Source organism: Nerophis lumbriciformis, linkage group LG38 (genome assembly GCF_033978685.3).
Source record: "Nerophis lumbriciformis linkage group LG38, RoL_Nlum_v2.1, whole genome shotgun sequence".
In the NCBI taxonomy this organism is placed as follows: domain Eukaryota; kingdom Metazoa; phylum Chordata; class Actinopteri; order Syngnathiformes; family Syngnathidae; genus Nerophis; species Nerophis lumbriciformis.
Window position 1 is genome coordinate 13038793 of NC_084585.2, and position 27964 is coordinate 13066756.

A 27964-nucleotide genomic window follows, 5' to 3' on the forward strand; every position below is an offset into this window, starting at 1 on the left:
ACTGTTTTAGATGTAGATTAAAAATTATAACATGACCCCTTTAAAATTGCTTGTAGTTTGAATTGTCTTCCCAGCTTTCAAAATTGCGTCTAGTTAAGTTTTAAGCTAAGATCGTTTATTGTTACTTGGACGTATCGCATGTGTATATTGAGACAAGGAACGCCTACTAGCAATTACTGACTCTATACTGTTGTATTTGAACATCTTAGTATTATACCATAATAAAGTACCTTTAGAACCAGTTCAATTTAAAACACAATTTTATACAATATATATACTAAGTAAGAAAGATATAAGTAGGTGGTCCCTGCTTCATCTCTCCATCAATTAGGTGGTGCTTGGCCCAGAAAACTGTTTTAGCTGTAGATTAAAAATCATAATATGACCCTTTTAAAAGTGCTTGTAGTTTGAATTGTCTTCCTAGCTCTCAAAAATTGTGTTTAGTTAAGTTTTAAGCTAAGATTCTTGCTTGGATGTATTGCATGTGTATATTGGGACAAGGCACGCCTACTGGTTTCCATAGCGACACAAAAACAAACACATTTCCCCCTGTACTGGATTCTGGATTAAAAGGTTTAGAAAGGGGATATAAATACCCAAGTGGTTTCTTTTAGTTTTTTTCTCTGGCATAAAAATAGTGCAGTACTTATATATGTCTTATAGTCTTATATTTTTTGAGAGGTATGCTCTCGCCATGGTTTAATGTAAAAAACCATCAGCACAAAGCACAGGCCCACACTTGAAAACCAATCCATGGTACTTGTAGAGATTTTGCAAGTTACTTTAAAATACTAACACACACGCAGACAAACATTTGCATCGCAGGCATAGGGGTTGCTTCCCCCAGCTCGTCCATAAAGGCTTTTAATAGACGCACTTGGTCTGGAAACTGCAGCTGCTTGAGTGCGTCCGGCAACGTTTGATCCTTGGAGACCTTTAAAGGGCAATGATGCTATTTTTACACTCAAACTGCTCATTTTAGGTATTGTTCAAAATCTGCATTTTTTTAATGCAGCAAAAAAAGTTTATAAAAAATAACTCAGTTGCTAGACTTATACCGTAAAAATATCAGCGACACCGTTTTTCTGTAATGCAGTGTAAAAACAATGACCCTAGATTTTATGGGGGGGGGGAGTGAGAGCTGAGTAGATAGAATTCCATCCATCCATCCCTTTTCTCCGCTTGTCATGTTAACCATAAAAATAATTTGCTGTAAATTTTACACAGAAATTGTGGCAACTGAGCTACCAGTTTATATTTTATTTTTTACATGGCAAGTTTTAGCTGTAATTTGCTTTTAATAAATCCACTTTGTTAACATTGGTGATTGTTGCACTGTATGGATATTAGTGACGTGTAGTTATTTGTTTGCACTAGAGGTGAAGGTCTTTCACAGCTCTCTCTCTCTCTCTCTCTCTCATTTCTCCCTATCTCTCCATTACTTTTCTTCTTTTCAGCTCCTCTTTGTCCACCATTCCACAGCTAGCTCTTCACTGTGCTGCTTCCTCTTTCCTTGCACTTCCCGGCATAAAAAAACTGACTCTCGGTACCATGGCCGACAGAAGTCATTCGCAAAAAAGAAAGGAGCGACAAGAGAAAGAAGCCAAGGATGGAAAAGGAGTGAAGAATGAAGGAGATCATGCTCAGGAAAATAGAGAGGTTCCTTCAGATAACAATGCAGCCCTTAATGGTGACAGTGAAGATCTTCAGGTTGAGCCCATGGAACTTCCTCCATTTGAAATAACTGCAAGGTACAGTAGGTCCACCTCACAAAGTTCTTGTTCCATAGTGATGAATGTCAAAAGTGTTTACTGTACCTATTTTACATGTTGTATTTGCAAATCACTGTAAAAAGTGCATCTTGCTAATTATTTTAGCAAATTTATTTCCTACTGACCAAACCGAGAGTGCATGAATTAGAAGACACTTAGTTTTGCTCTTCAGCTTTAATTTTTCCCGAGGAAGAATATATTCATAATAAATCACAGAGAGAAAAAAATTGTTGTTGTTAATACATGCATATGTAAAGTGCCTCATTGCAACTTCTGTAGTCAATTAAAACGCTTGAATTACTCCATATCTACCTTGCTGAATAATAACAAGTTCAGTAAAAAGTATGTAGTTTCTGTACACAATTCAGTTAAGGTAACTTTTGCGTTGTATTTTTTTTTTTTTCAACGATAATAAAATGTGCTAAACATTCAAGTAAACCATACGTATATGAATTTTCACAATATATAATGTTTTACAGCAGTGTTTCTTAACTACCATATAGGGTGGTCGGTGTCAGCTGTGGTCCATATAGCAATCAGCCAATCATCAATCAAAGTTTATAGCCCTTAATCACAAATGTCTCAAAGCGCTACTCAGTTGTACTACACTATTCCTCTACTTGGGGCAGTTTTATTGTATTTTTAATCCATCCATTTTATAGCGCTTGTTCCTCTTGAGGTTGCACAGGGGGTGGAGCCTATCCCAGTTGTACTTGGGGGGGAGGCAGGGTACACCCTGGACAAGTCGCCATCTCATCGTTAGGCCAACACAGACAGACAGACAACATTAACACTTACATTCACACTCTATAGCGGGGGTCCCCAAACTATTTGATTCGGGGCCGCATTGGGTTAAATTTGGCCGGGGGCCAGGCTGTGTATATGTATGTATGTTGTGTATGTATATATACTGTTATGTTTACTGGGGGAGTGTACGGCACAGACCACAAGGGGGCGTAGTTAAGCTCTATGTTTTATTTATATATATACTATATATATATATATATAAATAATAACGAAACAATATTATTAATTAAACAACAAGGGAATGGAGTGTGATGAAATCCAAGAGTGTGTATTTTTGGTGTGTGACTAAGTGTGGAATTAACTGTTGTGTTTTACCGTGAGTGTTGAGCGAGTGTTGAGGGGCAAGGCAAGAAGGCAATCCGTGGGCAAGCAAGTGGTCGGGGGCTGCAGAGAAGCAACGAGATCTGTGTCCAAGCAGGGGGTCGAGGATCAAGGGAGGCAGTCCAAAGTCCAAAGGGGAGTCGAGGCACACAGCTCAATCACGGGAGACATGGGAAGCGGGAAGACACGAGGGACGTAAGACACGGGAGCTGGGAAGACACAGAGAGAGATCAAGTACGCGGGAGGGAAGCCAGAGACGGGATGCTTACTACGGGAAGTTAACTACGCTCCCGCGCCGGATCTTCGGGTGCGCTGGCCTTTATGCTGCCTGCCCTCATTAGTCCCAGGTGCGCTGATTGCAGATCGCTTGCAGCCGAGCAGGGGCGTGGCCGTGATGCGGGCAGAGCGAGCAGAAGCGTGTTCCAGCGTGAAATTTATTCCAAGTGCAATGTCACGTTATCGATAGGAAAATGCATTTTTAAACAATATTATTTGCCTGAGCAGCTAGGACACACCGAGAGTAACAAGTGGTAAAAAATGGATTAGAAAGGACAGATAAAAAAAAATTAAAAAAATGTTTTAAATATATTTTATTTTATTTTTTCCTTTTTTTTTAACTTGGGACTTCCAGGGGGGCCGGATTTTTGAAGCTGGCGGGCCGGATCCGGCCCATGGGCTGTAGTTTGGGGACCCCTGCTCTATAGGGCCAATTTAGTGTTGCCAATCAGCCTATCCCCAGGTGCGTGTCTTTGGAGGTGGGAGGAAGCCGGAGTACCCGGAGAGAACCCACACAGTCATGGGGAGAACATGCAAACTCCACACACAGAAAGATCCCGAGCCCAAGAATCAAACCCAGGACCTTCTCGCTATGGGGCACGAGCGCTAAACACTGCGCCGTGCTGCCCTATTTTTTCTTATTATTCATTTAGTTAGAATTTAATTATTTATTTTTATTATTTATTTTTTTTAAATTGGATGCAAATGTCTTTTTCATTAGTTTTTATGAGTGCCTTGATTTGCAGTATACCTGATTAGTATTTATTTTTCTAATCAGCCTGACCTAAGCCTTGATAATAATCTTTGTGATTAACCATACTTGCCAACCCTCCCGGATTTTCCGGGAGACTCCCGAAATTCACTTACAATGACAATAACAAAACATATTGTTTTTCATGAGCTGTGTACTCGTAAATAAATTATTTTATTTTATCATTTATCATTTAAAATGACACGCATATCTGAACTGGTCTCTCAAAGGCAACAGCAGAAGTCACACTGATTTGCAGGTGTGTAATTTGTTGTGAGTTCATGCACTGGGTTGGTTTTGTTTTTTGAACAAGGTGATGTTCATGCACGGTTCATTTTGTGCACCAGTAAAAAAACAACTTTGCCTTGAATTTGAAAAAAAACAAAACATTTTATTTTTCACTAAAGAAAGGTTCGGTGAATGCGCATATGAAACTGGTGGGGTTCAGTACCTCTAACAAGGTTAAGAACCACTGGGTTAGAGTGTCCGCCCTGATATCGGTAGGTTGTGAGCTCAAACCCTGGCCGAGTCACACAAAAGACTATAAAAATGGGACCCATTACCTCCATGCTTGGCACTCAGCATCAAGGGTTGGAATTGGGGGTTAAATCACCAAAAATGATTCCCGGGCGCGGCCACCGCTGCTGCTCACGCTCCCCTTACCTCGCAGGGGGTGAACAAGGGGATGGGTCAAATGCAGAAGACTAATTTCACCACACGTAGTGTGTGTGTGACAATCATTGGTACTTTATCTTTAACTTTAGCTTCAACCCATTTCATCGCCAGAACAGCTGAGCTAGCTTCCGGGGTTGGTCGACATGGTCTCACAAGATGTAGTTTCTCTATAGATATCCTTCTTGAAAATGGCTTTGCAAATATATATCTGCCACCTAATCAACGTTTTGTTCTTCTTCTCTGCGCAACACTTCCCGCTTCCTGCTAAATTAAAACATGTGTTTGGGTACTCACTTTGGAGTGACAAGTGAGTATCCAATCACAGTCTCGTTAACATCAGGCTACTTGGATAGGCTACTGTCAACTACTTGTGATCTGATTGGCTATCGCAACTGTCTATCAACTCTATGTGTTCTCAAATTAATCCGCTAACAGTCCCGATGAGTATCCAATCCCAGGACGCGTAAATGTCACGTTCAACGTGAGGCTCCTAGAAGGCCTTACTGACAACACAACTCGTGATCTGATTGGCTATCACAATTGTCTATCAACTGTATGTCCCCGATCGCTTACAGTGCACGGACGCCCGCATTGTTGATTCTGAAGGCCTCTGGCAGATTTCGTACAGCATGGCAACATAAGCTAGCTGAATTCTGATTGGATACAAACTAAAACTAAAAACAACTGCACTGGAAGGAGCATAATATGACATCAATCAATCAATGTTTATTTATATAGCCCTAAATCACAAGTGTCTCAAAGGGCTGCACAAGCCACAACGACATCCTCGGTACAAAGCCCACATAAGTGCAAGGAAAAACTCACCCTAGTGGGACGTCGATGTGAATGACTATGAGAAACCTTGGAGAGAACCGCATATGTGGGTAACCCCCCCCCCCCCAGGGAGACCGAATGCAATGGATGTCGAGTGGGTCTAACATAATATTGTAGGAGTACAGTCCATAGTGGATCCAGCATAACAGTAAGAGTCCAGTCAACAGTGGGGTCAGCAGGAAACCATCCCGAGCGGAGACGGGTCAGCAGCGCAGAGATGTTCCCAACCGATACACAGGCGAGCGGTCCACCCCGGGTCCCGACCCCGGACAGCCAGCACCCCATCCATGGCCACCGGACCTGAGTGTCTCCCCCTCCACGAGGGATAGGGGGGAGCAGAGGAGAAAAGAAAAGAAACGGCAGATCAACTGGTCTAAAAAAAGGGGGCTATTCAAAGGCTAGAGTATACAAATGAGTTTTAAGATGGGACTTAAATGCTTCTACTGAGGTAGCATCTCTAACTGTTACCGGGAGGGCATTCCATAGTACTGGAGCCCGAATAGAAAACGCTCTATAGCCCGCAGACTTTTTTTGGGCTCTGGGAATCACTAATAAGCCGGAGTTCTTTGAACGCAGATTTCTTGCCGGGACATATGGTACAATACAATCAGCAAGATAGGATGGAGCTAGACCGTGTAGTATTTTATACGTAAGTAGTAAAACCTTAAAGTCACATCTTAAGTGCACAGTAAGCCAGTGCAGGTGAGCCAGTATAGGCGTAATATGATCAAACTTTCTTGTTCTTGTCAAAAGTCTAGCAGCCGCATTTTGTACCAATTGTAATCTTTTAATGCTAGACATAGGGAGACCCGAAAATAATACGTTACAGTAATCGAGACGAGACATAACGAACGCATGAATAATGATCTCAGCGTCGCTAGTGGACAAAATGGAACGAATTTTTGCGATATTACGGAGATGAAAGAAGGCCGTTTTAGTAACACTCTTAATGTGTGACTCAAAGGAGAGAGTTGGGTCGAAGATAATACCCAGATTCTTTACCGAGTCGCTTTGTGTAATTGTTTGGTTGTCAAATGTTAAGGTGGTATTATTAAATAAATGTCGGTGTTTAGCAGGACCGATAATCAGCATTTCCGTTTTCTTAGTGTTGAGTTGCAAGAAGTTAGCGGACATCCATTGTTTAATTTCATTAAGACACGCCTCCAGCTGACTACAATCCGGCGTGTTGGTCAGCTTTAGGGGCATGTAGAGTTGGGTGTCATCAGCATAACAATGAAAGCTAACACCGTATTTGCGTATGATGTCGCCTAGCGGCAGCTTGTAAATACTACAAACTGCAGGGCCAACAACCGAACCCTGAGGAACTCCGCACGTTACCTTAACATAGTCCGAGGTCACATTATTATGGGAGACGCACTGCATCCTGTCAGTAAGATAAGAGTTAAACCACGACAAGGCTAAGTCTGACATACCAATACGTGTTTTGATACGCTCTAATAAAATTTTATGATCGACGGTATCGAAAGCAGCGCTAAGATCAAGAAGCAGCAACATAGATGACGCATCAGAATCCATCGTTAGCAGTAGATCATTAGTCATTTTTGCGAGGGCTGTCTCCGTAGAGTGATTTGCCCTGAAACCGGATTGAAAAGGTTCACAGAGATTGTTAGACACTAAGTGTTCATTAAGCTGCTGTGCGACAATTTCTTCGAGGATTTTCGAAATAAAGGGAAGGTGGGACACCGGCCGGTAGTTTACCATGAGGTCAGGATGGAGGTTAGGTCTTTTGAGCAGAGGATGAATAACCGCTTTTTTGAATGCTAGTGGAACAGTGCCAGAGGAAAGTGATACGTTTATAATATTTAGCACTGATGGACCTAATAATACAAAAAGCTCCTTGATAAGTTTCCCAGGAAATGGGTCAAGTAAACATGTTGTTTGTTTTGTCCCATTAACACATCTTAACAATTCCTCTAATGTTATTTAATCAAAGAGAGAGAAACTATTTTGTATTGCAGTATCCGTCGTAGATACAGTCGTATCTGTGTTAATAGAACCCAGTTGTAGCTGCGATGCATTGTCTTTAATCTCCTTTCTAATGAGTTCAATTTTCTTATTAAATAAATTCATAAAATCATCTGCCGAGTGGGTGGAGCTACTGGGAGGAGTCCATTGTTGGGTTAGCGATGCTACTGTACTAAACAAAAATTTAGGATCATTTTTGTTGAGGTGGATGAGATTTGAGTAATATTTAGCTTTAGCTAAGGTAAGCATGTGTTTATAAGTTATTAAACTATCACTCCATGCTTGATGGAAAACCTCAAGTTTAGTAGCACGCCATTTGCATTTCAGCTTTCTACACGATAATTTATGAGCTCTAGTTTCTTGTGTAAACCATGGGGTGCGCCTTTTAGGGGCTCTTTTTAGCTTTAGCGGTGCTATATTATCAATAGTGTCACGCAGGGCGTCGTTAAAGTTGTTAGTGAGGTTATCAATAGAGCCGACATAATTTGGGAATGGTGCCATTACCGAAGGCAGTAGGCCAGCAAGAGTCATCGTTGTGGCAGCATTAATGTTGCGGCTGCTATAGTAGTTATTATTATTAGTTTGTTGACAATGAGTCAGTACTTCAAATTTTATAAGGTAATGATCGGACATTACTTTAGTATACGGGAGTATCGTAACTTTGGAGGTGGTGACACCCCTGACAAGCACTAGATCTATCGTATTACCGTTGCGATGCGTAGGTTCATTTATTATTTGTGTAAGACCACAGCTATCAATTATAGTCTGGAGCGCCATGCACTGAGGGTCCGATGGGGTATTCATATGGATATTAAAGTCCCCCATTATGATTATATTGTCGGCATGCATCACTAAATCAGCAACAAACTCTGAAAATTCACTGATGAAATCCGAATAGGGTCCTGGGGGGCGGTAGATAATCGCCAGGTGGAGAGGCAGCGGTGTGACAAACCTCATAGTAAGCATGAAGATAATATAAATACTTTTAGATATTTAGGGAAAGTAAATACAAAAATAATTTTATCTTTGATTATGATATTGATTTCTGGTTATGTTAGGCCAGCAGAGAAGGCCTTGCTGGCCCTGACGGCACACCACTGTTGGCAGAAATGTACAACTCTACCTTTGCCTACATGTTAAATAGGGAAGTGCAACTTTGTCAGTACTTAAAGTTTAGCCATTTTATTTATCGTTTTGCTTGTGTATATTTGAGGCCTCCCCCTGAGCATATTGTATTGCTTTTAGTTGTGATTTTCATTCAAGTGCAACATGTATTATTATGTTTGTTTTATTTAACTTGGAGATTTTGATGTTTACATTCAAATTACAATATTCTATATACGAGGAATACACGTTTATTGCATTTAAAAGGTTATACATGCATTATTATTATGTAGTGTCATTACATCAGTGGTTAATTTGGTCTCCAAAAAATAATGGCAATAATAGCATTTATTGGCAATAATTTGTAGATCAATATATCGTCGAGCAAAAAAACTTTCTCGGCCCAGTCCTAGTTAATTGGTCCCGTGTAAATTCATTTCTGGGTGTCACGACTCTGACTCTGGCTTGATTTGTTCTCCCGAGGTGCAAGTGAATTGGACTGGTCATGGCGTGAAGGTAAATACATGATTTATTTAACACTATAACTACAAAGAAAGGATCAAACAAAAGGCGCGCACAGGGGCGGAGGTACAAAACTAGACTATAAACACAAAACTTGCACATTGGCAGAAACTATGAACAATTAAACAAAACACTAACTGTGGCTTAATAAACAAAAACTTACTTGGCATGGAACCGGCATGAAAAAAGAGTAGCAAGGGTCATAAGGGTGTGGAGAGTGTGCAGGAGCATAAATGCGGGGATGTCGTCAGGACGAACAACAGAAAATGAAAAGCTTAAATAACACAGACATGATTAACGAAAACAGGTGCGTGACTCAAAACGTGAAACAGGTGCGTGACGTGACAGGTGGAAACTAATGGTTGCTATGGTGACAAACAAGAGTGCACAATGAGTCCAAACGTGGAACAGGTGAAACTAATGGGTAATCATGCAAACAAGACAAGGGAGTGAAAAGCCAGAAACTAAACAAAACATGACTTAAAACAAAACATGATTACACAGACATGACACTGGGAAGTTGGAATTATTAATTATAAATCAAATACATGAAAGAACACCCACACATAGTCTTGTTCACACTCATTTAATCCAATATAGTAATGCTGCCTGCGACTGAGCCAATCAGTGGCCACAATACTGAGTAGCGCGTTCTGATTGGTTTGGTCTCATTTAGTAGCTACTGTAATTCATTTAGCCATGTTTATGCTTGAAAATTATAAATTTAGGTCCAAAGAATATGCTTAAAAAACTATCTTTTTGACCTCCAAAAACTCTGTGATATAGTGAAACCACAAACTTCAAAAGGCGATGTGATGGGGGTCGACTGTATTTTCAACATTCCAACAGCCCAAAATTTCACAATCACCAAAAAATCCAACATAAAATATTATGCTTCTTTTTTTAATAAACCTGCTATAGGTTTGAGCTCATGCAAATTCCATTTGAATCCCCACTGGGGAATAAATAGTTGAGATCGAACTTTGTACAATAAATCCCATTCTTAAACCTGTTTGGATCTAAACCTCAGATAGATACCAAGATAGTTTGTGATGGTCTCTATCAGTTTTATTTAACAAGACTATGCGATGGCCGCTTATTGGTACCGGTAATAGTAATCATATCTTCAGATACCATAGTAGGTGACCGTCTTTTTCTATTGTTTATAGGTTTTAACAAGACTATGCAATGGTCGCTCATTGGTATTAGTAACCATTAATTAAATAACACCATAGTTGGTGATAGTCTATTGTTTACAAGTTTTTAACAAGACTTTGTTATGGCTGTTTATTGGTACTGGTATTAGTAATCATAACTTAAGATACCACAGTTGGTGATAGTCTATTGTTCATATAAGTTTGTATTAACAAGACTATGCAATGGCTGCTCATTAGTATTAGTAACAGTAATCATATTTCAACATACTATATTTTGTGAAAGTCTTATTGGTTATAGATTTAATTTAACAAGACTATGCAATGGCCTCTCATTGTTATTAGTAATTATATTTTAGGACACCATAGTCGGTGTTAGTTTATTGTTCATAAGATTGTTTTAAAGGGGAACATTATCACAATTTCAGAAGGGTTAAAACCATTAAAAATTAGTTCCCAGTGGCTTATTTTATTTTTCGAAGTTTTTTTCTAAATTTTACCCATCACGCAATATCCTTAAAAAAAGCTTCAAAGTGCCTGATTTTAACCATCGTTATATACACCCGCCCATTTTCCTGTGACGTCACATAGTGATGCCGATACAAACAAACATGGCGGATAGAACAGCAAGTTTATAGCGACATTAGCTCGGATTCAGACTCGGATTTCAGCGGCTTAAGCGATTCAACAGATTACGCATGTATTGAAACGGATGGTTGTAGTGTGGAGGCAGGTAGCGAAAACGAAATTGAAGAAGAAACTGAAGCTATTGAGCGATATCGGTTTGAACCGTATGCAAGCAAAACCGACGAAAACGACACGACAGCCAGCGACATGGGAGAAAGCGAGGACGAATTTGGCGATCGCCTTCTAACCAACGATTGGTATGTGTTTGTTTGGCATTAAAGGAAACTAACAACTATGAACTAGGTTTACAGCATATGAAATACATTTGGCAACAACATGCACTTTGAGAGTGCAGACAGCCCAGTTTTCATCAATTAATATATTCTGTAGACATACCCTCATCCGCTCTCTTTTCCTGAAAGCTGATCTGTCCAGTCCAGTTGGAAATGCATCTGCTTTGAGTGTCGCAGGATATCCACACATTCTTGCCATCTCTGTCGTAGCATAGCTTTCGTCGGTAAAGTGTGTGGAACAAACGTCCAATTTCTTGACACTTTCGCATCTTTGGGCCACTGGTGCAACTTGAATCCGTCCCTGTTCGTGTTGTTACACCCTCCGACAACCCACCGACGAGGCATGATGTCTCCAAGGTACGGAAAACAGTCGAAAAAACGGAAAATAACAGAGCTGATTTGACTCGGTGTTTGTAATGTGTTTGAGAAAATGGCGGATTGCTTCCCGATGTGACGTCACAACGTGACGTCATCGCTCCGAGAGCGAATAATAGAAAGGCGTTTATTTCGCCAAAATTCACCCATTTAGAGTTCGGAAATCGGTTAAAAAAATATATGGTCTTTTTTCTACAACATCAAGGTATATATTGACGCTTACATAGGTCTGGTGATAATGTTCCCCTTTAACAAGACTATGCGTTGGTCGCTCATTGGTATTAGTAATAGTAATCATGTTTTAAGATACTATACTTGGTGATAGTCTATTCTTTATAGGTTTTTTTTAACAACAATATGTGATGGCCACTCATTGGTAATAGTAATAGTAATCATATTTTAGGAAATCATAGTTTGTGATAGTCTATTTAGATTTTAATTAACAAGACTATGTCCTGGCCGCTTTATTGGTAATAGTAATCATATTTTAAGATACCATAATTAGTGATAGTCTAGACTGTGCAATGGTTGCTCATTGATATCAGAGGCATTTGTAGCTAACAATCAGTTCTCCTAAAAATAATCTTTGGTGTTCAGTCCATCTATCTTCTGATTGGGGTCATGTAAACCTCATCTAATAATAATGCCTTGCAACTCTAGAGTCTGAGTGTAAAATTAGTGTACCCTCACTCCCAGAGCAAGTTTCAACCTGACACCCACATGTATACCTTCAAGTTTGCTTTGGTCGTCTAACATAACAGGTGCAGATATGTAATGTGGTACACACATAACTATGCTAACTGTTATACATCATACTGTAACACTCAACACGAGTCTGTTGCTATAAGTAGACTCTCAAAAACAAGGTTTCTATTTTTTTCCAATACTACATAAGGCAATAAGAAGTGTCGAATTTGTTATCATTTGCTGTGTTTCAAACAGGGAGCGGATCGATCCTTTTGCATTCAAGTTCCAGTTCAAAAATGTGGAATACTCTTCAGGCCGCAATAAGACCTTCTTGTGTTACCTGGTGGATAAAGGAAACACAACTGAAGGACCTGACAGAGGCTGTCTGGAGGATGAGCACACAGGAGCGCATGCTGAGGACGCCTTCTTCACGCAGTGCCTGTCCGACTATGTCCCATCACTGAAATACACGATCACCTGGTACGTTTACTGCATGAAGGAACGTTCTTATGTCCGAATGTGGTGTCCGAGGGCCAAATGACAGGAAGGCAGACTTTCAGTTTGTTGGAAGCGTGGCATGTTTATTGTCAACGCTTGTAAAACAGAACAAAGAATCAAAGTAGTGACTTGCAAAGTATCGGAAGTACAGAGCAAATAATCTTCTCACTGTATTTTGGCATCAGCACGTCTGAATTGTTCACAACAAAAATGGCCACCCCATATAACCCTTCTGCTCTTTTATAGGGCTTCCAATACTACTTGGAATGCGCCACTTTTGCCCATAGGTTGGTTTACAAACGCAATTTAACATTTCTACACATCAAAACAGTTACCCTACCTTTGTAGTGTTAAAATAAAGAAGCCCAAAGATACTAATGCTATCTAATCCTCATAACTCTCTGACCTAACCTAATATTAACTAAATATAAAGCAAACTAAACCCTGGTGAGTTGGTTTGGTATGATGTCGTCAGTGATGACATCATCAACCCCACAAAACCAGGAAATAACTGGTGGCTCCGCCTCAAACATTTCTGAAGGTGAGCTCCCACATGGATGTATCTTGCAACGGATAACTTAATACTTCTAACTGAAACCAAAATTAAACCACTACTGCTATAAATGCTAGCAAACTATTAACATAATGACATAATTTAGACCTGTTGAGACAAGTGATTAGTACCAAGCTCATCCACGCTGTCACATCTTATGTTTGCCTTTTTTGTATTCAACACATATTATGCTTTCCACAGGAGGAAAAAACAATCACATCTTGTCTTAGAGAAATTACTTTTCAGGCTTTTTGTGTCTTTTTTGGATTGCATTTGCATGTAATGGATGTTAAAGGGGAACATTATCACAATTTCAGAATTGTTAAAACCATTAAAAATCAGTTCCCAGTGGCTTATTATATTTTTCAAAGTTTTTTTCAAAATTTTACCCATCACGCAATATCCCTAAAAAAAGCTTCAAAGTGCCTGATTTTAACCACCCGTCCATTTTCCTGTGACGTCACCAGTGTTGGGTTAGTTACTGAAAACCAGTAACTAGTTACAGTTACTATATTTCAAAAGTAACTCAGTTACTAACTCAGTTACTTACACCAAAAAGTAATGCGTTACTGTGAAAAGTAACTATTTAGTTACTTCTTTTTTTCCCCTTTTTTTAAGGCTCCCATTAATGCCCTTTTAGCCTTCATGTCAGTACTGTTATTGCACTGGAGAATAATACAATCTGTTGATCAACTTGACATGTATTTGCATCACTGAACTCTGCTAAGCAATGTGGTCTACATACAACACACAAAGACAAAGATATGTTTCAAAGGGCCAATTTATTTCAGGCCAGAACAAATTGACAAAACTATTTTAAATAGCTGCAACATAATGGCACTTTAACTTTAACTTTAAGTAGATAGGATCTTTGATCCAAGACACAACTTACATTTAACTAAAATGTTATTTTCTTTGTGCTCGACAAAAGAAAAGTATTGAGAATGTCTCCATGTTAAAAAAAAACTCGACTTCTGGCTTCGCCATGATGTCTTGTTAGTTGTTAAGAGAGTCGCGTATGTGTTTGTGTGTGTGTGGCCCTTTAAGACATGACAGCATGTGAGGTGAGTGACGTCAGTCCCCCCCGCCCCCACCCACACAAAGCACGCCTTTTCTTTTCCACCGCTGCAATAAAACACACTCAGATCTTCTGTTTCTATCCGATACTACATGAAAAATAACGTAAAATAACGCAGTAACGCATCATGTAGTAACGGTAACTGAGTTACTGAATATAAAAAATAACGCGTTAGATTACTAGTTACCGCCGAAACTAACGGCGTTACAGTAACGCGTTACTTTGTAACGCGTTAGTCCCAACACTGGACGTCACATAGTGAAGCCAACACAAACAAACATGGCGGAAAGAACAGCAAGCTATAGCGACATTAGCTCGGATTCAGACTCGGATTTCAGCGGCTTAAGCGATTCAACAGATTACGAATGTATTGAAACGGATGGTTGTAGTGTGGAGGCAGGTAGTGAAAACGAAATTGAAGAAGAAACTGAAGCTATTGAGCCATATCGGTTTGACGACAGCCAGCGACATGGGAGAAAGCGAGGACGAATTCGGCGAACGTCTTCTAACCAACGATTGCTATGTGTTTGTTTGGCATTAAAGGAAACTAACAACTATGAACTAGGTTTACAGCATATGAAATACATTTGGCAACAACATGCACTTTGAGAGTGCAGTCAGCCCAATTTTCATCAATTAATATATTCTGCAGACATACCCTCATGTCAGCAGGCCAGGGAAGCTAGGGTCGATATTCTTCTCTTGATCATCTTGGGACGGTGTGAGCCAAGACATCCAGGGGGTTTAGCTCGCTCGTCTGCAGGAACAAACTGCCGCCATTGCTTGCCGTGCTACCGAGGTCCTTTTTCCCTGAATTGCTCACACACTCCGGCAGATTCAATGGGGGTCTGGCGGCAGATTTCTTTGACTTTATCGTTGGAAATGCATCTGCTTTGAGTGTCGCAGGATATCCACACATTCTTGCCATCTGTCGTAGCATAGCTTTCGTCGGTAAAGTGTGCGGAACAAACGTCCAATTTCTTGCCACTTTCGCATCTTTGGGCCACTGGTGCAACTTCAATCTGTCCCTGTTCGTGTTGTTACACCCTCCGACAACACACCGACGAGGCATGATGTCTCCAAGGTACGGAAAACAGTCGAAAAAACAGAAAATAACAGAGCTGTTTTGACCCGGTGTTTGAGAAAATGGCGGATTGCTTCCCGATGCGACGTCCCATTGTGACGTCATCGCTCCGAGAGCGAATATTTAATTCGCCAAAATTCACCCATTTAGAGTTCGGAAATCGGTTAAAAAAATATATGGTCTTTTTTCTGCAACATTAAGGTATATATTGACGCTTACATAGGTCTGGTGATAATGTTCTCCTTTAAGTATTGATGTAACTACAAACCCCATTTCCATATGAGTTGGGAAATTGTGTTAGATGTAAATATAAACGGAATACAATGATTTGCAAACCTTTTTTAACCCATATTCAGTTGAATATGCTACAAAGACAACATATTTGATGTTCAAACTGATAAACATTTTTTTTTTGCAAATAATCATTAACTTTAGAATTTGATGCCAGCAACACGTGACAAAGAAGTTGGGAAAGGTGGCAATAAATACTGATAAAGTTGAGGAATGCTCATCAAACACTTATTTGGAACATCCCACAGGTGAACAGGCAAATTGGGAACAGGTGGGTGCCGTGATTGGGTATAAAAGTAGATTCCATGAAATGCTCAGTCATTCACAAACAAGGATGGGGCGAGGGTCACCACTTTGTCAACAAATGCGTGAGCAAATTGTTGATCAGTTTAGGAAAAACCTTTCTCAACCAGCCATTGCAAGGAATTTAGGGATTTCACCATCTACGGTCTGTAATATCATCAAAGGTTTCAGAGAATCTGGAGAAATCACTGCACGTAAGCAGCTAAGCCTGTGACCTTCCATCCCTCAGGCTGTACTGCATCAACAAGCGACATCAGTGTGTAAAGGATATCACCACATGGGCTCAGGAACACTTCAGAAACCCACTGTCAGTAACTACAGTTGGTCGCGACATCTGTAAGTGCAAGTTAAAACTCTCCTGTGCAAGGCGAAAACCGTTTATCAACAACACCCAGAAACGCCGTCGGCTTCGCTGGGCCTGAGCTCATCTAAAATGGACTGATACAAAGTGGAAAAGTGTTCTGTGGTCTGACGAGTCCACATTTCAAATTGTTTTTGGAAACTGTGGACGTCGTGTCCTCTGGACCAAAGAGGAAAAGAACCATCCGGATTGTTATAGGCGCAAAGTTGAAAAGCCAGCGTCTGTGATGGTATGGGGGTTTATTAGTGCCCAAGGCATGGGTAACTTACACATCTGTGAAGGCGCCATTAATGCTGAAAGGTACATACAGGTTTTGGAGCAACATATGTTGCCATCCAAGCAACGTTACCATGGACGTCCCTGCTTATTTCAGCAAGACAATGCCAAGCCACGTGTTACATCAACGTGGCTTCATAGTAAAAGAGTGCGGGTACTAGACTGACCTGCCTGTAGTCCAGACCTGTCTCCCATTGAAAATGTGTGGCGCATTATGAAGCCTAAAATACCACAACGGGGAGACCTCCGGACTGTTGAACAACTTAAGCTGTACATCAAGCAAGAATGGGAAAGAATTCCACCTGAAAAGCTTAAAAAATGTGTCTCCTTAGTTCCCCAAACATTTACTGAGTGTTGTTAAAAGGAAAGGCCATGTAACACAGTGGTGAACATGCCCTTTCCCAACTACTTTGGCACGTGCTGCAGCCATGAAATTCTAAGTTAGTTATTATTTGCAAAAAGAAAAATAAAGTTTATGAGTTTGAACATCAAATATCTTGTCTTTGTAGTGCATTCAATTGAATATGGGTTGAAAAGGATTTGCAAATCATTGTATTCCGTTTATATTTACATCTAACACAATTTCCCAACTCATATGGAAACGGGGTTTGTACTTTACAAGGTGTGACATGACTCAGTTGCAAAGGTGGGGAGAATAGTCAAAAATTGTACTTCAGTGAAAGCAGCGTTGATGTAGTCAATAAGCTCCTTCTTTTTCTCTATTCCCTTGTTGTGTGGCAGACTGACTCGTAGATGCACATGTATCCTCTGCTGTTGCCATTTCTAATAAAAAAATGAGCGTATAGATCTGTAGACTCATAATGGTAGTGCTAAAAACCACAACATCGATGACTGGGAGAAGACACAGTCAAAGTGGATGCCCGTAAATAAGACTGCCCACAAATGGCACGTCCTGAAGAGATGGTCAAAAAGCAGCTTGAAAGCGGCTGTACAACATAATTCAAAATGTTATGTAGACCACAATGAAGTGTTTTAATTGTAGAAAAAAATCATAATCTGACCCCTTTAAGTACTGAGTAACCAGTGAGTAACTTCATAACTATTTTTATATTGTACATACATTACAACTGTTGGTGGTGTGTCTGTGTGTTTGTGTGAGCGACAGCCAGACCGTACTACAGCATGTAGTACGAAAGATGCACATTTTTCAGTTACTTATGAGGTTACAACAGGGCTAATGTTAGCATGTGCGCAACTAAAACATAACACATTTACAAGTCACTGCAACATGTTTTCTCTATGTAACCAACTTGCGGTGTGCAATATGCTAGGTTCTGTAAGAGCTGAGTGTAGTGATATAACTATAGACACACATAGACTGGATATTGTTTACTGGAACTTTTAGTTAACTTTTTTTTTTAATCATTTTAAACATGCAGCTTGACATATTGAAAATATATTGGGCCCTTTTTTAAAAAATAAAATAAATTGTCCAAAAGTCAGTTTAGTCGGATATAGTCAAAGTTCTTAGAGATGATAAGAGTTCTCTCACTTATAGATCAATTTCTCGTTGATACAGTCCTCCCACACAGATAACCAATCCTTTTAATTCAGTGGAAATATCCTGATCACGTTCTTGGTGTCGCTGGTTGTGGTTTTGTCCAACTTAAAAAAACCTAACCGAGACACAAAGAATACAATTGACAACGTCACAGGATGCGTGAAGCTCCTTGCGGTGTGTGGGTTCGGCTCTTGCTGTGAGATATTTTTTTAAGTGTTTTTTAACTTTACCGTGTCTATTTATTTTACACGTTGCTCATTTTCTGAATACGAAAACAGACAGACTTCTCAACGTGCCGCTAGGTTTCTATCTGGACAAAGCTTCTTGTGACGGAAGTCGCCACTCGGCTTCCTTTCGGTGAAGCTCGGATCTTTTCGACAGAGCTCGGATGTTGTCTGCTCATCTCGACAGAGCACATTGAGTCGTCGAAACACAGCAACTACGCTTTTTTTCATCACCACAGCCCCTCCTTTCACTTTATTTTTTACATATTAGTAACTACATATGTAACTTAGTAACACTTTATTCCCTATTTAATTTTTTTATTTAAACCTGCATTTTGTAGCTATGTTACACCCTCCCCCTCTTAACTGACATAAGTCCCTTCATGTTCTTCTTTCAATATTTGATTTTTTTCAAAAGTTTCAACAAAAACTCGATTGAAGCCCTCTAGTAGGGTTTGGGCAAAATAAATGAAATGATTTCTGAGTTGGGGGTAGGTGAACTTCTGAGGTGATTTCCTCGAGCATTCGGATCGCCAAGAGTTCTCACAAACTTCTTCTTTCTGAGACTCATCATATGAATCAGACAAACTTGTCAGACGAGTACAATGATTGGTTCCTTCCGTTACTTCAGTCTCTCCAAAACCGATTGGTTCTCTTTCTCCTTTGGTTGCAAATGCCTCCTGTAGAGGTGTCAGGTGAGTTTGCTTCAGATTCAAAAGCTTTTCTCTTAGTTTCCGTTTCAACTTCAGTTGTGTACTATGTTGGTTCCATTGCAACCAATTGTATGTGCCATATTTTCCTGAGGTTTGTTTAGTGATCATTTCTTTTTAATTTCCACTTCTTCAGAATCAGGACTGTTTCCATTTGGTGAATGTCGCTCTTGGATTAATGAATCAGGTGAGTGTCTAGTAAAGGTGGAGGAAATAATAGCTTTTTAGATGCATCGCAATTCAGACATGGACGATTATAAAATCAATTAGTAAACGTTAATAATCGATAATTGATTCATTTATTGTAGATAAAGCAATGCAGACAGTTCTGAAAGTTGGCTGACTGCAGCGAGCCACCTTACCGAGAGATCAGGCAAGCTCCTTTATTATACGGCACTTATGTTCCAGTTTTGTACACATTTCTATTCATTTAATAAATGTGATGGGGATTAATTTAACTGTTGTTTTTTTTATGGCAAATGCACTCTTTTTAAAAGTTGCAAGTGATAAATGCTTATTTAGGGAAATGAAAAGAAATGTAAAACTGCATCAAAATACATAAATTACAGATGCATCAATAATTGATTTTTAATCGAATCATAGCTCCTGAATCGTAATCGAATCGTAAGGTGTCCAAAGATTCCCCCCTCTAGTGTCCAAATAGACCTTGAGACTCTTGTCTCAGGTAAATTTTCATGATTCACAGGTGGCCATTCAGCTCCAGCTGGTGGTTTACTTTCAAGAACTGCCTTTCTTTGCATCTTGGGGATGTTCAAGCTTTCAAGGAATGTTGCCTCAATTCCAGATATTTTCATGGGATAGTACTGTTATCATCATCATCCTCTGAATATGAATGATGCTCATCCAACTGGACAGTTGTGTGTCTTGTTTTAGGCTTACGTGATGGTTTTGGCCCCTCTAATTCTTCGTCTGTTTCAGTGAGGGATCCACAAGGTAATAGGAGGTCACAATGTAATGTGTGTGTGGGTCCTTCTTGTCCTTCAAGGTCACACTGTGTAAACAGGTAAGTCTCCTGCTCACAATATAAATTGTTGACTCCCTTCAATCATCAATTTTGTGCTAGTTGCGCAGACAGATTACACACAAGGACTTAGTCACCTATTTCCAGTGTGGATTCTCTCACTGACATCTTACAATATCTTTGCATTTTCAGTTGCAAGCTGATAGCTTTCCTTTAAGTGAGACTTCAAGTTCCTCACATATTGCGAATGTGAAGGGAAGGAATTGTTTTTGACAGGCAACCCAAATGCGATGTCAATTGGCAATCTGGGTTGTCGCCCAAACATGAGCTCATATGGGGAATAATCAGTTGCATCGTTTCTCGTGCAGTTTTATGCATGAGTGAGAGGTTTAAGGTGGTCACGCCATTTCGTTTTTTCTTTTTCCTGTAGAGTTCCTAGCATACCAAGCAGTGTGCGATTAAACCGCTCCACTGGGTTACCTCTAGGATAAATAGAGGCTTGTCCCAACCTTGCGGATGCCGGCAAGTGTACAAAGCTCTTTTATGGTTTTCAATTTGAAATCACTGCCCTGATCGCTATGGAGGCGTTCAGGAAATCCATAATGGCTGTGAAACTTCCCCCACAGACATTTAGCAACTGTGTTGGCTTTCTGATCTTTTGTAGGAATAGCAAGAGCATATCTGGTAAAGTGGTCACTGATGACCAGGATATATTTGATGTTATAGGTGTTTGGTTCTAAAGACAGAAAGCCCTTACAAACCAGTTCCATGGGTCTGCTATTTTGAATATTAACCAAAGGTGCAGCTTTTTTTGGCTGACTTTTCCTCTTCACACATCTTCCACATGTTCTGATCTTTGTCTCTACATTTGCTGCCATCTTTGGCCAGTAGAATCTTGACCTGACTAGGTCGAGAGTGCGTTCGATTCCCATATGTTCCATTTAATTATGCAGACTGGTGAGTACAAATGATCTCAATACTTGTGGAACGACAACATGACTATTGTTGCACTGTCGTTTTCTGACCACCCTGCAGTTCAAGACGACTCATCTCCCTAAGAATCAGCTGGCACTCAGGTGACTCAGATTTAAAGCAGGCAGGTATTGGCTCTCTTGACTGAATAGGTTTGAGGATATTAGTGATGACCATCCTTACTGTATCTGGGAACTGTGAGAAGACCTTCTTGAATTGTTTCCTCCTCAAACAGCAGGAATGGTGTCTGGATGAACAGAGAGAGACTCAACGAGGCAAAGGGTGGTTGTGTCTTTCTCTGCTTGTTCAGCAATGTGGTTCTGACATGTGGCCTGGACTGCTTCTATGGAATGGAAACTGCTAATCTTAGGGGTCAATTGATGAGAAATAAATTGATGGATTCTTTTACTTTCACTTTGCAATTGGTTGTCATTGGTTAACTCACCGTGAGGCCTTCTTGACAAACCATCTACGTCTTGATTCTGCTTACCAGCTCGGTAGGTAATGTCAAGCGTAAAGTAGGATACTGCAGCTAACCAGTGATAGCTTGCAGTATCTAGCTTAGCAATGGTAAGAACATACCTCAGCGGGTTGTTGTCTGTTACTACTGTAAAGGGGTTACCATACAAGTAGTCATGTAATGTATCCGTAATGGCTCATTTCAAGGCTAAACATTCCAACGTATGCGCTGGATACCTGGCTTCACTGCGTGACAATCCTCTACTCGCATAAGCGATGACTCGACTTTTTCCATCCTGCTCCTAATACAATGCTGCACCAAGCCCTGTAGAGCTGGCATATGTATTGAGAACATATTAGGGGTGTGGGAAAAAATCGATTCGAATTCAAATCGCCATTCTCACGTTGTATGATTCAGTATCGATTCTCATTTTTCAAAAATCCATTTTATTCCCCCGCTCCCGGCAATGTGTATGTGCCTTCTGGGCTACCGTAGGTATTGCGCAATAAGCAGCGTGGCTACCTGGTGGCTAGCTACTAAGGGGAGTGTAGTGTTGTTGTGTTGCCGCTAAAATGCAGGTAGAAGAAAAAGAAACAGAGCAGCCTTATGAAGAAATACAACCGCCTCCGCAGACTTTGAAAGCAAACATTTGGAGACACTTTGGATTTTACCGTGGCAAGAAAGGGCTTGACATGACTCATGCAATTTGCAGACTTTGCAACGCTAAAGTTAAGTATTTTGGGAATACTTCAAATCCCCGTGCTCACTTGGACAGACACCCCCCAGAGTTATCAGAGGAAAAGGATCATCCACTAACAACACCGGCAGCTGATCAACACACTTCACCAGTTTACAAAATTACCACCCAGTTCTGAACGGGCAAAGAAGATAACCAGATCCATCGCTTGTTTCATTGCAAAAGACCTGCGACCATACAGCACAGTGGAGAGAGAAGGCTTCAGGTTCATGATCAAAACTATTGAGCCGCGGTATGACATCCCATCACGCTCGGTTTTTACAGACAATGTTGTACCTTCACTTTACAGAGAGACAAAGCTAAAAGTGGGGGAAGCTGTGACTAGAGCTAGCAGAGTAGCTCTTACCTGTAATCACTGGACCTCTAGGACCTAGACTGGGGTAGATCCTGCTGAAATTCTATGTATTGAATGAATAGAGAATCGTTTTGAATTGGAAAAATATCGTTTTTGAATCAAGAATCGAGTTGAATCGAAAAAAATCGATTTATAATCGAATCGTGACCCCGAGAATCGATATTGAAACGAATCGTGGGACACCCAAAGATTCGCAGCCCTTGAACATATGGTGATTTGCGAACCCTTACACTAGAGACAAAGTAAGCTTGTTGATAACAGTATCAAAGGCTTGCTGGCAAGAAAAAGTCCATGTGTCATTAAATGGTTCTTTGGGAGCCCTACGATGAAGTGGCGACTTGTCCAGGGTGTACACCGCCTTCCGCCCGAATGCAGCTGAGATAGACTCCAGCACTCCCGCGACCCCAAACGGGACAAGCGGTAGAAAATGGTTGGATGGATGGGTTCTTTGGGATGGAAGTATTTACAATTAGTTTTAGAAAACTTGGTTCCTCTTTGCATTGGTGGATAACCAGCAGTTAAATTGGTTAAGGGCTTCACAATCTTAGCATAATCTTGTACAAATCTTCGGTAATAACCGCAGTATCCAAGAAAAGATTTGAGCTCTTTTAATGTCGGAGGTCTCGTCTAGGTCTTAAGGGCTTCCACTTTCTTTGGGTCGGTGTCAACTCCGTCATTTGATACACTATGTCCCAAATAGCGGACTGAGGTTTGAGAAAAACGGCAATTCTCAGGTGACAGTTTGAGGCCATTTTCTCTCAGTCGAGTTAAAACATTTGTACTGACACAGATGATGACATATAGGTTATTTTTCATACTTTGTCAGTAAACTTTGAAGAATTATGATGTTATGTCACGTTTTACAGTGTGTAGTTTGAGTGGGGTCATGTGACTGCCAGGCCCCGTTTGGATTGGTGAAATGGAGTCAAAGGTCGCAAGTGCTTACATTGGATTGGTGAAACAAAGTCATGTGACAGAAGTCTCTCTAATGGGCCAAATGAATATGTCTTTGCAAGCATTAATCAATAGATTATAAATAATTATGATTATAAATTAACATAGCAATCGGAATGTAACTCAGTGCAACAGAGTAAAAGTAGCGTTTCTTATTCACAAAAATACTCAAAAGTAAAAAGTATGTTACAAAATGTAACTTAAATAAATTTAATGGAGTAAATGTAGTGCATAACTAACTACACACATCTGGTTAATTGTTTTTTTTATGGCTGTAGCTGGTCAGCATCTTGATCAGCGAAGTGTCTTGTCAAGCAGCAACTGGGATGGAGGAAGCGGCATTCAGATCTGGAACCTTCTAGTTACTGGAATTGTTTAAAACAGGGGTTCTTAACATTTTTGACCTCAGTGCCCAACTTTTCCAGCACAGAGGGGCCCAGGGCCCACTCAAATAATTACACTGAATTAGTAGTCATCTTAGGCTATGTTCACATTGCAGGTCAATTTTGTTTCTTTTTTTTAACCATATGTGACATGTATCTGATTTATTCCAAGCCAAAGACTCTTTCATATGTGGACATAATATGTGCAATCTTAACGATCGAGTCTCGTTCGTCCGACCCGTACCTCATCACAATTCATGCAATGATCTGTTTTTTAGTGCATGTAAACAAACAGTGTGTGTGTGTGTGTGTGTGTGTGTGTGTGTGTGTGTGTGTGTGTGTGTGTGTGTGTGTGAGAGCTAGCGACATTGGGTTTAAAGTAAGATTGGGGGTCCTTCAGGAGTATAGTGTAAGGGGGCCAAAAGTTGGATACTATAATACTATAATAGTATTAGCCACTAAAGCAGGTTTTATCCGGCCCGCGGGGTGAGTTTGTTAAGTATAAAAATGAACCGAAGTTTTTGAATGAAAGAAACTGCTTTTCTGGATGACGCGATAGCAATTCTTTGTAGATTATGCTACATATGTAAAAAAAATAAAAAATAAACCGCATGATGGAAAATGAGCAAACTACATAAATAACATCCTGTAATTTGATTTAAATATTTTTTTATCTTGATGGATTGAAAATGAACACCAATGAGTTGACTGATGAACATTATCACAACATTCAGAAAGTATAAATAATGACAAATAAATATAGAATACTATTAACCGCAACATGTAAGTGTAAAAACAACCCCAATAACATTATGATTTGTACATTTTCAGAATGTGCTTGTTCTATTTTTAAACAAAGAAAACAATCTGAAGTTGTCTTTATTTTTAAGTTATCGTGCCATGATTTTACCAGTCCGGCCCACTTGGGAGTACATTTTTGTCCAAGTGGCCCCCGATCTAAAATGAGTTTGACACCTCTGCACTAGAGGATACCAAACCAATCAGAGCACACTGTTCAGTATAATGACCTAACCACTGATTGGCGGAGCCTCAGCATACTTGTCAACCCTCACGATTTTCCCGGGAGACTCCCGAATTTCAGTGCCCCTCCCGAAAATCTCCCGGGGCAACCATTCTCCCGAATTTCTCCCGATTTCCACCCGGACAACAATGTCGGCGGCGTGCCTTAAAGGCACTGCCTTTAGCATCTTCAACAACCTGTCGTCACGTCCGTTTTATCACCATACACACAGCGTGCCGGCCCTTTTACACACACATAAGTGAATGCCATGCATACTTGATCAACAGCCATACAGGTCACACTGAGGGTGGCCGTATAAACAACTTGAACACTGTTACAAATATGCGCCACACTGTGAACCCACACCAAACAAGAATGACAAACATATTTCGGGAGAACATCCGCACCGTAACACAACATAAACACAACAGAACAAATACCCAGAATCCAACTATTGTGGATTAAAGAGTGTAAAGGAGACTATATGATCTATACATGGCCCTCTAATGTTGAAAATGTACTTTGAAGATCGTAAACAGGTTTTTATTATGCTGTAGCTATAAAAAATATTTGATAATTAATGATTACTACTTCGCAGAAATGTGTTTATCATTTCATGCCAGCAACTGAATAACCGCGATTAACAAGGGTTTTGTTTTTGAAATACTGTACATTCAAAAGTACATTGACTAAATCTAATTCCATTTCAGAGCCTCGCAGAAATATGACAAAGGATAACAAAATGTTTTACCAAAATGACATTAGAAACTAAGTGATGGGAAATGCTATATAAGGGTTACATAACCGCCATAGTGATTGCACCAAAAGCCTTAACAAAAATTACTACTGCGTATAGCAATAGTTTGAATCAAATATATTTTTCTTTCCAGGTATGTGTCATGCAGTCCCTGCTCTGCTTGTGCTGCAAAGATAGCTGACGAGTTAAAAGCCAAGAAAAACATCCAACTGAACATCTTTGCTGCTCGGCTGTTGGAGTGGGAAGAAGCCGAGATTCAGGCTGGGCTGAAGGCTCTGCAGAAAGTTGGCTGCAAGCTGAGAGTGATGAAGCCTCTCGACTTCTCCTATGTCTGGGATACCTTTGTGGAGAAGGAGGACCAACCTCTTAACCTGTGGGAAGACTGCAAAGACAACTATGAGTATTATCATGAGAAGCTGGCAGACGTTCTTCAGTGACTGCATCCTAAAAAATAGAGCAGTGTCTTTTTTTGACACTTTCTAACTGGGGAAGAAGCAGCAGCTCATCCTTGTTAGCATCGGAAAGGAACCTTGGTGTACTAATGTGAAACGTCTTCTACTGTGCTTTTCAATTGTAACCTTAGAATTTTATACAAATCACACATAAAAATGTAACACAATAAACATATTTTATCCCAACCATATCTCACTTCAATATCATACACCAGAGTTGTTCAAAAGGGGTCGCGACCCCCATGTAGACCCAAGAGGTACCGCAGGGGTATTGTAAAATGTCTGCTTGAGCTATTTCAAATATATTTCTACAACTTGTCTACAAATTTAAAGGTCTTTAAATTCACATTAACATTAATCCAACACACTGTAGTGTTGTTTAGAAACGGCAGTGTCATGACCACCCAACTCACTGTCACTAGATTTAAAATATGTTCATGAATAATTAAACTACAAAATGCAATTTCGATAGAATATCGTCAAGTAACAAGATCAGTCTGTTAGGTTTACGCCTGCAAATTGAGCAAAAAAAGCTGGCATTGAAAATATAGAACATTACACACAGCGCTCAAAAATCTATCAAAATGTTGTAGTACGACTTTGGTAAGCTATGAAGCCGCACCGCTTGATGGATTGTACTGTGCTTCAAGATAGGAGTATTATTATGGTGTGTATAAGGTAAGACATATTATCTGGCGTTTTGTTTCGCAATATTATGCAAAAGAAACTTTTCTTACCTTCTGGTACCTGCTGATCTGTATTTGGGATCTGCATAAGTCCTGAAAAATTGCGGGAGTCCGCCTTTGTAGTCCTTGGAGACATCGTAGTCGATAAGCTTATTTTTCTCTATCTTCTTGTTATGGGACATTCATCTTCTACTGTTGCCATTTCTAATATGAAGTAGTGTAGAGTTCTGACTTATATCAGTAAACTCGTCATGAAAGCGCTAAAACATACCGGTGTCGTGAGTTTACATTATTCACCCAAGGAACTTTAGTTATTAGAGAGTTCCGGTCGTACGGTTTTTCACGGGACACATTTCCGGCGTTGTTATTGCACTAGTGAGCCACGGATGAGGAGATGCTGCTCCGTTATTGATTTAAGTCTGAATGTCATTAAAGGGGAACATTATCACCAGACCTATGTAAGCGTCAATATATACCTTGATGTTGCAGAAAAAAGACCATATATTTTTTTAACCGATTTCCGAACTCTAAATGGGTGAATTTTGGCGAATTAAACGCCTTTCTATTATTCGCTCTACGTGACGTCACATCGGGAAGCAATCCGCCATTTTCTCAAACACATTACAAACACCGTGTCAAATCAGCTCTGTTATTTTCCGTTTTTTCGACTGTTTTCCGTACCTTGGAGACATCATGCCTCGTCGGTGTGTTGTCGGAGGGTGTAACAACACGAACAGGGACGGATTCAAGTTGCACCAGTGGCCCAAAGATGCGAAAGTGGCAAGAAATTGGACGTTTGTTCCGCACACTTTACCGACGAAAGCTATGCTACGACAGAGATGGCAAGAATGTGTAGATATCCTGCGACACTCAAAGCAGATGCATTTCCAAACGATAGTCAAAGAAATCTGCCGCCAGACCCCCAGGAAAAGAGAGCAGATGAGGGTATGTCTACAGAATATATTAATTGATGAAAACTGGGCTGTCTGCACTCTCAAAGTGCATGTTGTTGCCAAATGTATTTCATATGCTGTAAACCTAGTTCATAGTTGTTAGTTTCCTTTAATGCCAAACAAACACATACCAATCGTTGGTTAGAAG

At 40.2% G+C, this 27964-nt stretch overlaps 1 protein-coding gene across 1 annotated transcript; it reads left to right on the forward strand.

Moving 5' to 3' along the window:
- The first annotated feature begins 1488 nt into the window (after positions 1-1488).
- On the forward strand, positions 1489-26317 carry LOC133578272 (C->U-editing enzyme APOBEC-2-like). The gene is made up of 3 exons (XM_061932558.1): positions 1489-1751; positions 12440-12664; positions 25859-26317. Exons 1-3 carry the CDS (start codon positions 1552-1554, stop codon positions 26160-26162), a joined length of 729 nt encoding a protein of 242 aa, XP_061788542.1. The 5' UTR covers positions 1489-1551; the 3' UTR covers positions 26163-26317.
- The last annotated feature ends 1647 nt before the right edge of the window (positions 26318-27964 follow it).